General features: G+C 39.8%; 1 protein-coding gene across 1 annotated transcript in view; it reads right to left on the reverse strand.

The window, feature by feature from the left end:
• Nucleotides 1-13720, reverse strand: part of FRMPD4 (FERM and PDZ domain containing 4) — a 79613-nt gene that overhangs the window by 24451 nt on the left and 41442 nt on the right. Inside the window, exons 4-5 of the mRNA XM_032226758.1 lie at nt 5952-5997; nt 88-192 (exon numbers count right to left, since the gene is read on the reverse strand). Of these exons, the coding sequence (XP_032082649.1) occupies nt 88-192; nt 5952-5997 (151 nt within the window). The remainder of the gene's footprint in view (nt 1-87; nt 193-5951; nt 5998-13720) is intronic.

Genomic DNA, 13720 nt, shown 5'->3' on the forward strand with positions numbered 1-13720 from the left:
AGCAAACAGTCTAAACTTAAAATTTTGTAAAATGAAAGAATTAATCCCATTTTACCTAGTTAAAAAAAGGCTTAAAATTGCACTTACTGAAACTTGGCCATTAACAATGACCTCTTCTGAGAATCGAACTTTGACAGGATTGGACTTCAACCTGGCCTTTTTGGCAGCACTGATAAATGCTGACTTAGGAGACTGGAAAAAGAGGTACGAGAAAAGAAAGAGATCATTTGATTGGTACTTAACTCTCAACCTTTTGTACAGTAAAGCTAATAAAAATACTTGGCTCATTTTTACCATAGACCTTAATGCTTTTCAGTGTGCTATTATGTGAAGAAGGGGAGTAAAAACAATTCATGTTGTCCTCTTCAAAATATGGGATATAAATAAATACAAATATAAAACCTGATGTTGCCAATCTGTTTCTTTTGTTATCAAATCTGTACAAACAAATATGTTGGAAGTCAGTGTATATTTTCCACAATATCAATTAGAAATGAAAAAATACAGCCTATGGACCAGTGGTGGGTTGCAGGCAGTAGGCCCCAGTACAGGTGTACTGGAGTCTGCCCGGAGCATCGGGTACCGTTCTGGTACGGTGCTCCTGAGGGCCCACCCGCCCGCCCACGCGCTTTACCCTGTTTTAAAGCTATCGCCGCTTCCTCACACAGCGCGTACAGCACCTGTACGATGCTCTGCTGAACAGCTGGAGCGTCGCGGAAGCTTGCGGAAGCATCATTTGATGCTACAACGCATGCGCGTGCCGCATGTGTGTGCGTGCGCCACATGCGTGCATGTGGGTGACGCTGGGGCCGTTCCAACTGTACCGGTTGGAACCGAATCTGGAACCCACCACTGGACACACAGGATTTATGGGAGCTTAAGGCACCAACTCAGCTCTTAAAAAGCTTCTCTCTCAAATTGGAATCCCAGTCTCACCCACTTTTGGAATGTGGTCCTGGGCATGTGATGCCAATGAAAGTTGGGAATCATGAGTTAATGTCTTTCTGCAATAATAATTCCTGACTGGCAACCAGTCATTTGGAACTCTCACGTCAATGCTAGAATGAAAATCATTTGCATAGGCACTTCCCATAGTAAATGTTTAAAAAATACATAGACGTTTTTCTGAATTGCAATTAAAATTAACAAAATTACTAGATAGATAATTCTTTAAACATATAAATAAGTTAAAAATATAAAGGATTGCACCTAACATGTTAGTAGAATAAACGGTTATAGTAGTACAGATAGTCCTCAACTTACAACAGTACATTTAATGACTGTTCTAAGTTACAACAACACTGAAAGTGACTTATGACCATTTTCACACTTATGACCGTTGCAGCATCCCCATGGTCATATGTTCAAAATTTGGAAGCTTGGCAACTGACTCTTATTTATGACAGCTGCAGTGTGCCACGGAGCTTCCTACAAGCAAAGTCAATGTGAGAGGCAGATTCACTTAACAACCGTGTTACTAGCTTAGCAACTGCAGTGATTCACTTAACAACTGTGGCAAGAAAGATTATAAAATGGGCAAAACCTACTTAAATGTTTCACTTAGCAACAGAAATGTTCCTCATAAGTCGAGGACTACCTGTACTTGCTAGCATACTTTTAAAAACATAGTTGAAATAGGTTCACAAGACAGATTTATCTCCATTCCTGGAGATCTTTGGTGCCTCTGTATAGACACAAGGTATATAATTGTTGATTACATTCTAACGCTAACCTCATAAACATGTAATGTTTTCTTTAATGTTCAACTGTTCATATGTTCAGATTAAATAATATCAGTCATAAAAGCCAAATGGATTTGTGAGAGCAATTTTCTCAATTGCTTTAATTTTAATTAAAATGTTCATTTCTTCATATCTACAATGTGAGTATAAGAGTAACTATAAATTTATAAATGACTAATTTTTTAAGAATAATATAGTCTGGCTAAAATCCTTTGCTATTAATGAACTAAGCAGAAAGTATTTATTTTTGCAATATATTTATCAAGAAAACTAGAGTATTGATACAGCCTATAAAGATGGTATATAATAAAACAGCATAATGATTTGTTTTTTATGAGCAAAAATAAAACAAAAGCATGAATAGCCTACCCATGTTAGAAAAAAATACTTCTGCACTGATCTATGATGCCTTTCTCTAGCATGGAAGCAAACTGTCAATACAATATGAACATGCCAAGTAAAAGAAGTATATAGCTGATTAAACTACTGTGAGGAACTTATACTTTTATGCATCGTATATAAACTTCATACTACCAAAATATTAATCTACCATAGTTTGCTTAATCATGACCAATATACATAAAACCAATATACAGAAGAACTGATTAGTCTTCTACTTCCTTTTACTATCTTTTATTTCTTACCTTGGGGTGGGGAGAGGGAACCTTAAAGTTCCTTCTATGTCATATTTGAAGAAAATTGTGATTATTTTTTTTAAAACCCTCATATTAAAAAAAAACAAAACAGAATACTCACACTCTCCTAGCTGTATCACAAAAACCAGAAACTGAAAAGTAGAAGCTCTATAGCTGTGATGGCAAACCTATTGCACGCTTGCCACAGGTGGCATGCGGAGCAATTTGTTAGGGCACGCCAGGTGTTGCCCTGTCAGCTCCACCTGACTTCGGCCTTCTTTTTTGCCCATTTTTCACTCTCTGAAGGCTTCACTGAAGCCTGCAGTGGGGCGGGAGAGGCTATTTTCGTCCTCCCCAGGCTCCTAGAAAGCTTCTGGAGCCTGGGGAGGGTGAAAAACGGGTCCATTGTATGCCAAAAGCAGGGGGGGAGGGCGGGGGTCTCATGAGCATGTATGCAGGGGTCTCACACATAGCATTATGGATGTGGGCATGCCCGCGCACTACCCCCCCTGCGCTTCCACCAACTTTTGGCACACAATCCAAAAAAGGTTAGCCATCACTGCTCTATAGGATTTCCCAACCTAACTTGGACAAATAAGCACTCCATCACTGAGGAGAGCAAATCAAATGCTGATAGAGTCCAAGAAGTGAGTAAATATGAAGTGAGGAAAGCTAAAGCTCACAATGAAGAAAGGCTTGCCACAAAAGTAAAAAATAACAAAAAAAGCTTCTTCCAACATGTTAAAAACAAGAACAAAGTTAAGGAAACAATTGGTCCATTGCTGGGAGAAAGTGGCAAGAAGGTGACAAGCAACAGGGAGAAAACAGAACTATTTAACTCATGTTTTGCATCTGTCTTTACACAAAGGGATAAAACAGTCCAACCTATCAAAAACAGCACCACAAAAATCAGATTAGGAACACAATTTAAAATAGGGAAGAAAATGGTAAGTGAGCACCTGTCTACCCTAGACGAGTTCAAATCACCAGGACTGGATGGATTACACCCCAGGGTTCTGAAGGAACTGGCAGACGAGATCTCAGAACCTCTGAATTATATCTTTCAAAGATCCTGGAGCACCAGGGAACTACCAGAGAACTGGAAAAGGGCTGATGTGGTTCCCATCTTCAAAAAAGGGGAAAAAACAGATTCAGGAAACTACAGATCTATCAGCCTGACCTCAATACCAGGAAAGATTCAGGAAAAGATAATCAAGCAACGAATTAGCGAACACCTAGAAGCAAACAAAGTAATGGCCAAAAGCCAACATGGGTTTGTCAAAAACAGATCATGCCAGACTAATCTTATTGCATTCTTTGATAATGTGACAAAATTAGTGGACCAGAGGAATGCCGTCGATATAGTTTACTTGATAAGGTAAGGCATTTGATAAGGTAGACCATAACCTACTACTAGATAAAGTAGAAGAATGTGGGTTAGACAGCATCATGGATTCGTAACTGGCTGACCAACTGCACTCTTCATGGAGGGAAGTATGCAGTGAAGTACCCCAAGGCTCTGTTTTGGCCCAATATTCTTCAACTTCTTCATCAATGATTTGGATGAGGGAATAAATGGGGAACTCATCAAATTTGCAGATGACACCAAGCGGGCAGGAATAGCCAACACTCCAGAAGATAGGCTAAAGATACAGAAGGATCTTGACAAACTTGAACATTGGGCACTATCTAATAAAATGAAATTCAATGGTGAAAATAGTTCTATATATAGGCAACAAAAACGAAATGCACAGGTATAGGTGGTACCTTGCTCAATAGTAGTAACTGTGAAAGGGATCTTGGAGTCCTAGAGGACAACCATTTAAACATGAGCCAGCAGTGTACAGCAGCTGCCAAAAAAGTCAACACAGTTCTAGGCTGAATAAACAGAGGGATAGAATCAAGATCACGTGAAGCGTTAATACCATTTTATAATGCCTTGGTAAGGCCACACTTAGAATACTGCATTCAGTTTTGATCACCACGATGTAGAAAAGATGTGGAGACTCTAGAAAGAGTGCAGAGAAGAGCAACAAAGATGATTAGGGGACTGGAGACTAAAAAATATGAAGAACGGTTGCAGAAACTGGGTATGTCTAGTTTAATAGAAAGAAGGACTAGGGGAGACATGATAGCAGAGTTTCAATATCTCAGTGGTTGCCACAAAGAAGAGGGAGTCAAACTATTTTTCAAGGCACCTGAGGGTAGAACAAGAAGCAATGGGTGGAAACTAATCAATGAGAGAAGCAACTTAGAACTGAGGAGAAATTTCCTGACAGTTAGAACAATTAATCAGTGGAACAGCTTGCCTCCAGAAGTTGTGAATGCCCCAACACTTGAAGTCTTTAAGAAGATGTTGGATAGTGATTTGTCTGAAACGGTATAGGATTTTCTGCCTAGGCAGGGGGTTGGACTAGAAGACCTCCAAGGTCTTTTCCAACTCTGCTATTGTATTGTATTGTATTGTATTGTATTGTATTGTATTGTATTGTATTGTATTGTATTGTATTGTATTGTATTGTATTGTATTGTATTGTAAGTCACAACCAAGCTAGATGTATGCTTTCACAGTAATTCAATGCATATATGATTTATTTCCTCCTACTGGTCTTAGTTACCTGTACAGAAGAATGTTTATATTTAATTAATGTGATAAAGGTAGACTAGCCAGGTATGATATAACTCACTCTGGAAAATTTTACATAATCAGGTCTGTGGTCCAAGTTGCTTTTGATATTTTCCTTATAATATTAAAATTACTCTTTTTTCATAGTGTAGTTAAATTTCCACATGAAAAAATATGCTCAGCACTTAAATACAGTAAAGCTAGAGAGTTCAAGACAAATCCAACATTTCATTTCATGATCAGAAATGACACAGCACCTAAGGATGTCACTGTATTGCAGCTTGGGCAGATCTAATGTTCTGAAAATCGAAGGTGATACATATCCAGACATTTAGCTTGCTACAATTCTCGTACAAGCCTCCATTCCATGCTTTTTTAAGAGGGGCAGAACTATTTAAAATTATTTTATATAAATAGTGGAATAAAAATTTTCTAAGTTGTGGACCACACGCCTGCAGATAAACAGTCCTCACCACTAATTGCCATGTCACTTTGGCTTTCCAATATTTCTTATTAAATGTTTAGCTAGGATTTTAGTCTCCTGGAGCTAGCTCAGAAGGAATAAATACCCTATTGCTCTCAAAAAATATTACACTTTAAAATCAAATAGAAAGAATAAAGGTTTCTCTCTCTATATATAAATATATATAATATTAGAATTATAATAATTGAAACAAAAAGAGGAAATACTGATTTATAACTTTGACAATTTAAAAAAACTGAACAATATTCAGTCTCTTTGTCTTTAATGTTCATGCATGTTGGAAAATGTTTTTCAATTACTAATATACTGTTCCACTTTTGCATATTGTTATTTGATTTATTTTAGAAAATACAGTTCATATTTCACTAGTGCTCTTGATTATGCAGATTAGGAAAAGCAAGAATAAGAAGAGAAAAGCAGTAAACGTTGCTTGGAAACATTTTTTTTAAAATACTGCTACTTACAGGGTAAGGCTGAATAACAGTAAGGAGGATTGATTCTTTGCAGCTCCTGTAAATAAAAGAGATGAGAATGATTATTTGTATTTCATGTTCTTGAGATAACATCATTTTATTTTTAGATAAGAAAATTGCTATTTCACAATGGCATGTTTATTGCAGCACAAGAGTTTTGAAAATACACATTTCATTGGAAACCCCCCCCCCCTTTAAAACAGGGAGCTAATTTGTTAGTCAGAATGAGAGTAATGCTGATCAAGTAAATATCCCCTTCATCCTTAATTGGCTTCAGTGAATTTATTTAAGGCAAATGCATAAAGTAGGGTTGAGACATCCCATGTATTACATGAAATACCATTAGCTAGGGACCACTCGTGTGCATTCCATAGAGTTTATCTTGCAAGGTTATTTTGAGTCGGTTTGAGCTTACAGTTCCTAAGGAATTAGACAGTCTTAGCTATATCATCTGTACATTTTAATTCTTTGCCTGTAACGATCTGACAGACAGCAGTGTACAGATAATTGTTAATGAGAATGAGGCTTCCACTGACTTTAAAGAAGTGAGAGTATGCTTAATTATCAAAAAGCCTCCCTCATTCTGGCTATTCTGAATAATTTTCCATTTGTTATCATATGTTCTCTTTTTAGAGAAGGTTGCTGATCCTGGGATTACAGTTAAGGAGAAAGTGGATTGTCTGGAACCATTTCAATCAGAATTCAGATCTACTATGGATGGAAACTGTGTATCTCACTCTTGTAGATGATCTTGGTGACACCTGTATATGAAATTTTATATCCAGGTTTCACCAAGGTCAACTACACAAGAGTGACTCTTCCTGGTACTGAATAATTCAGCTGCATTCAGTACCATTCATCATGCCTTCTTTGCAAACAAGGATTAGGAATGGGGGCATTGTGCTGCAGTAGATCTCTTCATTCTTGAATGGAGTGGTCATTGCTTGCAGTGAGTGGTAATGGTCAGAAGTCAAGGCTTGGGTTTGGTCCTGGGTCTGACTATCTGGGAAATCACAAAGATTTATGTAGAGTTCTGCCACTGAAGGGATGTCATTTTTAGGGACCTTGCTTTTGCTCAATCAGTGATAGTCCCTTTCCTCTGAAAAACCTCTCTCGGTATATGGTTGGCCCATGGTGGGTTCCGGATCCCGTCACAACCAGTACGCTGTTATGGGGCTGGGCACCCACCACATGCACATGCGCTGTGCATGCATGCACACCCACCACCTGTGACACTCCAACTGCTCGATGGAATGTCACGCAGGCGCCGTATGTTGCGTGAGCATGCGCATATGGCCCAGTTGGGTCAAATACAGCTCAGGAACATGAGCGGACAGGTGGGCTCTCCAAAGCACTGTACCGGAACGGTGCCTACTGGTCCCAGCACACACTGGTACGCCCGTATCAGGGCATATCGTCCGCAACCCACCACTGGGTTGGCTCCCTGTTATTTTTATGAAAAGCCTTGTAAACATAGCTGTTCTAGAAAGCCTTTGGTGATGTGTAATGTGATATATGGGAGCAGTTATATGTGAAGTCTTCTAACTGTAGTTGAGTTTTTTAACCCTACTATTGAAAACAGTTTTGTAAACTGCTTAAAATCTTCTGACTGGAACAATCTGAGCAAATCAGTAACAAATCCAGAGAGAAGAAAAGAATGAATAGATAAAACATGTCTGTATTTTAGGCTTCATCGTGTGCAATTTCATATGCTTGCTGCACATCCTATAGCCAATACATTAAAATGGATGAATTTATGGTAATATCCTTGGTAATATCCTTGCTTCATAATTAAAAATATAAATGATCAGTGCTAAAAATAATAAGAGTTAATATTTTACTGAATTAAGTCCAAATAAATAGTTGTAATGTACAGTGTTATACTGTAAGCATCATGTAAGCTACTGAATTTCACTGATGCAATTTTTTCAACATAGAGCCACTTATTTAGATAGAAATGTACTGTTAAAATACAAAACACATACATGTGGCTCTATTAACATTCTCAGATTATAGACGCCAGTTCAGGTGTTTGCCAAACTTATTTATAATATTAACTATGAAATACTCAAAAGTGTATTTATTCAACAAGTTTAATTTTCCATGTTTATGTCATACCGAGTAGTATAAATTTGGCTATTTAAAAAAATGACATATGAATGTATCCAGACATTTTTAAATAAATTGGATATATGACAGTCCAATGGGAAACAGCAATAAAGCAGTAAAACTACAATTTGGAAGTGTTTCATATTATCAAGTGATTTAAGAAACATGTGGATAAATGCATTTTTATTTGGCACATAACTTTTTCAAAGACAATATTTGTTTTATTACACTGATGGGATGTTTTATTTTTATAAATTGGGAAAAGGTTAGTTGCCACTTGACTGTGATGAACCCCCAATGTCCAATGCAATTAATTGTCTACTTCTGAGAGTTATTGTCTGGCTGAGTGAAAAGCAATTAATTTGCATGCTGTGCTGATCTGTTGCAAAAACATATCACCATGCCTGGATCAGGCAAAATGAATGTGAATTTTGAAACAATTATTAATGAATAATCCAACTGAAGCAAGGGAGAACTAATGGTATTTGCAAGTTATCAGTCTTAAAACTCCATTTATCTCTGCATTCCTTCCTTCTTTTAAACAATTCTGCAAAAATTAATAGGATGCAAAGAACAATTGTAATAATAGTTCTACAGAATATAGCTGCCTTTCTACATTTCCACCCAAGAAATGTACCAGGATAGTACATGTCTCTAATATTATTTTCTATTTATAGGGAAAAGAAAACCAGGCGCTCTACATGCTGTGCGTGGAAGCGCTGAAGATGTAAAAGGACGGTAAGAAGTGAGGGCGGGTGGGTGGGCCCTCCGGAGCACCATACCAGAATGGTATCCAGTGCTCTGGACTGGCTCCGGTATGCCTGTACGGGTGTACCGCCTGCAACCTACCACTGGTGCAGCATTTCTCTGGTTCAAGGCTTGAATCACAAAGGATTCAAGGACTAGCGATCTTGATGCCAGTTGCTAAGTCTAAAAATTTATGTGTATCATCTTGTTTCTTTTTGCCTTGATCTTCTCAGCTGAGGATTGTTCTTAAGGTAGAGGCAGTGGTGGGTTTCTACCAGTTCGCACCCGATTGGGAGAACCAGATGGTGAAATTTACCGATCTGGTGAGAGGAGGTTCAACCGGTGGACCCGGAAGTAACTTCTGGAATGCCTGCCCCGGCCATTTTGCTCCTCGCTCACCCCCACCCGTCCGGAAGCCGCTCCATCGCACCCGTCCGCACTATCCTAGCCCAATTCAGTGTCAAGTCCCATACCTGGGAGTAGAGGTGGTGAACGGAGAAGCATGGAGAGGTCCAGCGGCACAATCCACCAGACAGCAGCAGCAAGCTCAGGAGTTTGGATGTCTGGAGGCTGTTAGGGTCTGGATGGGGGCGAACAAACTTGTGCTCAATCCCGATAAGACTGAGTGGCTTTGGATGTTGCCCCCGAAGGACTGTTTGGACAGTCCATCCTTAACCCTGGGGGGAGAAAATTTACACCCCTCAGAGAGGGCTCCTGGATTCGCAGCTGAAATTGGAACATCATCTGTCGGCTGTGACCAGGGGGGCTTTTGCCCAAGTTCGTCTGGTGCACCAATTGCGGCCCTATTTGGATTGGGATGCGCTTCTAACGGTCACTCATGCCCTTGTCACCTCGAGGCTGGATTATTGTAACACGCTCTACATGGGGCTACCCTTGAAAAGCGTTCGGAAACTGCAGTTAGTTCAGAATGTGGCCACGTGGGTGATAGTGGGTGTGCCGAGGTACACCCACGTTACACCTATCCTCCGTGAGCTGCACTGGCTACCTATTGGTCTCCAGACTCAATTCAAGGTGTTGGTTATCACCTTTAAAGTCCTGCATGGCTTAGGGCCAGGATACCTTCGAGACCGCCTGCTGACATATACCTCCCAGAGACCAGTAAGATCCCATAGATTGGGCCTCCTTTGGGTGCCGTCGGCTGGGGGGGCCCTCATGGGAGAGCCTTCTCGGTGGTTGCTCCGACTCTTTGAAACCAGCTCCCCCCGGAAATCCGGACCATGCCCACTCTGATGGCCTTCAGGAAAGCCGTAAAAACTTGGCTGTTCTGGCAGGCCTGGGGCTGTTGATCTGACTGTTGAGATCCGGCCCCGACTAGAATGAATTTATGAGGGATGACTGTTGTTTTAAATTGTATTGTTGTTATGTTTTTTTATATTTCCTTGTAAGCCGCTCAGAGTCCTTTGGGATTGGGCGGCATATAAAAGCTTTAAATAAATAAAATAATAAATAAATAAATTTTCCTCTGTGTCATACATCCTCCGATCTCCCAAAGTTCTTTCTCCAGAGTGTGATAGCTTTCTACTGGATTTCTCTGTGTCATGCCTCCTCCGTTCTCCCAAAGTTCTTTCTCCAGAGTGTGATAGCTTTGTCCTGGATTCTCCTCTGTCTTGCCTCCTCCGATCTCCCAAAGTTATTTCCCCAGCATGTGGTAGCTTTCTACTGGATTCCCCTCTGTCGTGCCTCCTCTGTTCTCCCAAAGTTCTTTTCCCAGCGTGTGATAACTTTCTACTGGATTCCCCTCTGTCGTGCCTCCTCCGTTCTCCCAAAGTTCTTTCCCCAGAGTGTGATAGCGTTCTACTGGATTCCGCTCTGCCTTGCCTCCTCCGATCTCCCAAAGTTCTTTCACCAGCATGTGATAGCTTTCTACTGGATTCCTCTCTGTCCTGCCTTCTCTGATCTCCCTAATTTCGGCCCTTAATCCTTCAGTTGTCTATTTTGGGGAGGTTTACCCTCTCTCCCCCCACCATAGGAGTCCCAAAACTTTTTGCCACATGGCTTGGGGGGGGGGGTCATGTGACTGAGTGTGCATGAGTGATGTCAAGTTGGTCATACCTGCCCAGTCACGACTGCCAAGCCACCCCCCCCATAATAGGCCACACCCACAGAATAGGTTCTAAAAAAATTGAAACCCACCACTGGGTAGAGGCATGGAGTCATTATACTGAAAGTTACTGGAAGTGTATCAAAACAATCAAAAATTACCTTAGCAATGTATGCAACAATGCATGGATTGGTGGATCTAATTATTATATGAATATATTCATGATCATTTAAAAGGATGAAATGAAGGAAGCGGTTAACTTATTTTCTATATTGGCAGTATGGAAACCTTCCAGTTCAGAATATGTTACATCATTTGATTTAAAATTCATGTCCCATAGTCATAGTTCATTGTATCAGATTCAGTTTTATAAACTGCATAAATTTCATATTTATAAATTGTAACGGTCAAATTATAGAAAGGTAGAATGATCTGAAACATAATGGAAGCTGCTCATTTTGCAAGAATGAGCATGTTTTTCACTTGCCAGCATATTTGAAAAATATCCTCTAGTGTGCTAGGAATTTTTGAAAGAGTTCTGCTGTCAGGTCCACCATCATGTCCTGCCATTTTGTTTGGCGGCGGGGGGGGGGGGGGAAGGCTGACTAGCATTTTTTGCCTGCTTTCATTTTTGCTGTAACCGCTTGGGAATTAGGGAGGGGGATTGTCTTTGGAGTCAGAGCAGATTCCCTCCCAGATGGTTCCAGTGTAGTTCCAAAGCCATTGTGTCCTGAGAGTGACTTGTTATCTGCCTAGCATCTCAGCGTTCTCAAAACTTCCTTGTGGCATCACATTGGCTGCCAGTGGGCTGGTCAGTGTGGTTGGGTTTGAGGAAATGGAAGAATTGATGTGTGCTTTGTGCTGGATCTTCAGATTCCACCTGGCTTTATTGCAACCATTTTCTCTCAGTAAAAAGTCTTTTGATTCAACTCAATGGAGTGAAGAGTTTTGCTTTCCTGAGGAACTAGCTGGGGCAGGTCCTTACATCTGCCTTCCTACATTTCCAAATGTAGTTCTTGATAGCTCTCAGATGATTCAAAGATCAGTTAAAGACACAAACTTAGAATTTCAACTGTATGTGAAATTGCAAGGAGAAAAAGGCAATAAAGTATATTTATACCACATTTTCAGGAAATTTCCACATAAATCCAGAGGCCAGCTGTTTAGAATATTTAGAACTTAACTTATTGTAAGCCAAATATCTCAGATTTTGCTAACATCTTCATACTAAAATAACATGGGGGAAAATGCTTGGCTTGTCATTAGTGTATTTCCTTATTCCTATATTGGCTTACCCAGCAAAATTGGTCTAAAGTAGTATAGGAATACTACAATAGTGTCACATCACACTTATTGTTAAAACATCTGTGAGAAAATAAAAGGAACTATGAGTATATCTGTACCACCATCATCATGAAATTTTACTTATTGACTTCTGGAGAAGGTGTGATGAACTGAAGACTGTCTCATGAAAACAGAGCCATGGCAAAGATCAAAATTCCCATGAGTAGACCCGTTCTTCAGAAACATCTCTAGATAAGAAGATGGGGCATCACCCACTTGCACTCCTGGTGGCTGCTCCTTACAAGGAGGCTACAGAGAGGTCTTCCATGGATTTGAATACTAGGAGATGAAGGGATTAGCCATCTTGCTCTCAAATGTGGTAGAACCTAGTAAAGGACATTAGGTAGGCAAGCAAACCTTCTAATCACTACAGAAATTGCCTATTAATCTTTTAAAAACTATTAGAATCCTTCAGAATGTCAAGTTTGAAAATCTGCTGGGTGAGTAACTTCAACTCTGAATAAAAAACAATTAATTATAAACTTAGGAACAAAGAATTTGAAATAAACAGCAAAAGCTAAATAGGATTTTGATTTAAGAGATCTACAAATGGATTAAAGGTCCAGGTAATTTTGGGATATTGACTTTTACATTAATATTTTGGAATTAACAATAAAAAGTAAATAGCTTTTTATGAGAACTTGGTTCATAACAAAGATAACAGACTTATGATTTGTTTACCTAAGCTTGTCAGTTGCAACTAAAACCAATCTTTAGATTAGGGGTGGAAAACTATGGCTCTTTTATGACCTGTGCACGATAAAGCACCCCCGCCACCAACAGCGAAGAGGAGCGCTTTCACCCTCGGCTATTGCGTGCCTCTTTTCTTTCTCTGCCTGCCCGAACGAGTGAAGGAGGCATTGGCCATTAAACTGCCCACCCGCCCGTGTTCAAACCAAGCTGCCACCTCTCTCCCCACACAGGCTCTCTGAAGGAGGAGGGAAGGTCTCTCCCAAGACTTGCTTCCCTTACCTTGCATCACAGTTCCTGGACAGTGGGATATTCTTTCTTTCGCCAGTACAGGGGCATGGCCAGGCCACTACTAGCCCGGTCCGCCAGATTTTCACTACTCTTCTGGTGTGCCGTACCGTACAGGTCGGAACCCACCTCTGGAGTATACACTAGAGGCCATTTTCCAAACAAATGTTAAATATAAATTAACAATAATGATTCACTTTAATCCTTACTTAAAATAAGATGGACATTAAGTGATCCTCCAGCTACATTAAAAATGCATACCAATTTTTTTTATAAACACCAAACATTATCATGAATATTCTTGGTCATGTATATAGATGCAATAAGCACAAAGATACTCCTACTTTTATGTAGGAGAGGAAGAAACAGAGAAAGTAAGATGGTAATAAAATAAGTAAAGCTGGTCAGGTGAGAAAGAAGAGAGGATTAGCAAATATTATGTATTTAGCATATGGCGATGTTACAGTCACCATGAGACTACAATGTTAATTTTGGCTGCCTAAGACTGTTAGCCCATTCG

The sequence above is a fragment of the Thamnophis elegans genome, chromosome 11 (assembly GCF_009769535.1).
Source record: "Thamnophis elegans isolate rThaEle1 chromosome 11, rThaEle1.pri, whole genome shotgun sequence".
Classification (NCBI taxonomy): domain Eukaryota; kingdom Metazoa; phylum Chordata; class Lepidosauria; order Squamata; family Colubridae; genus Thamnophis; species Thamnophis elegans.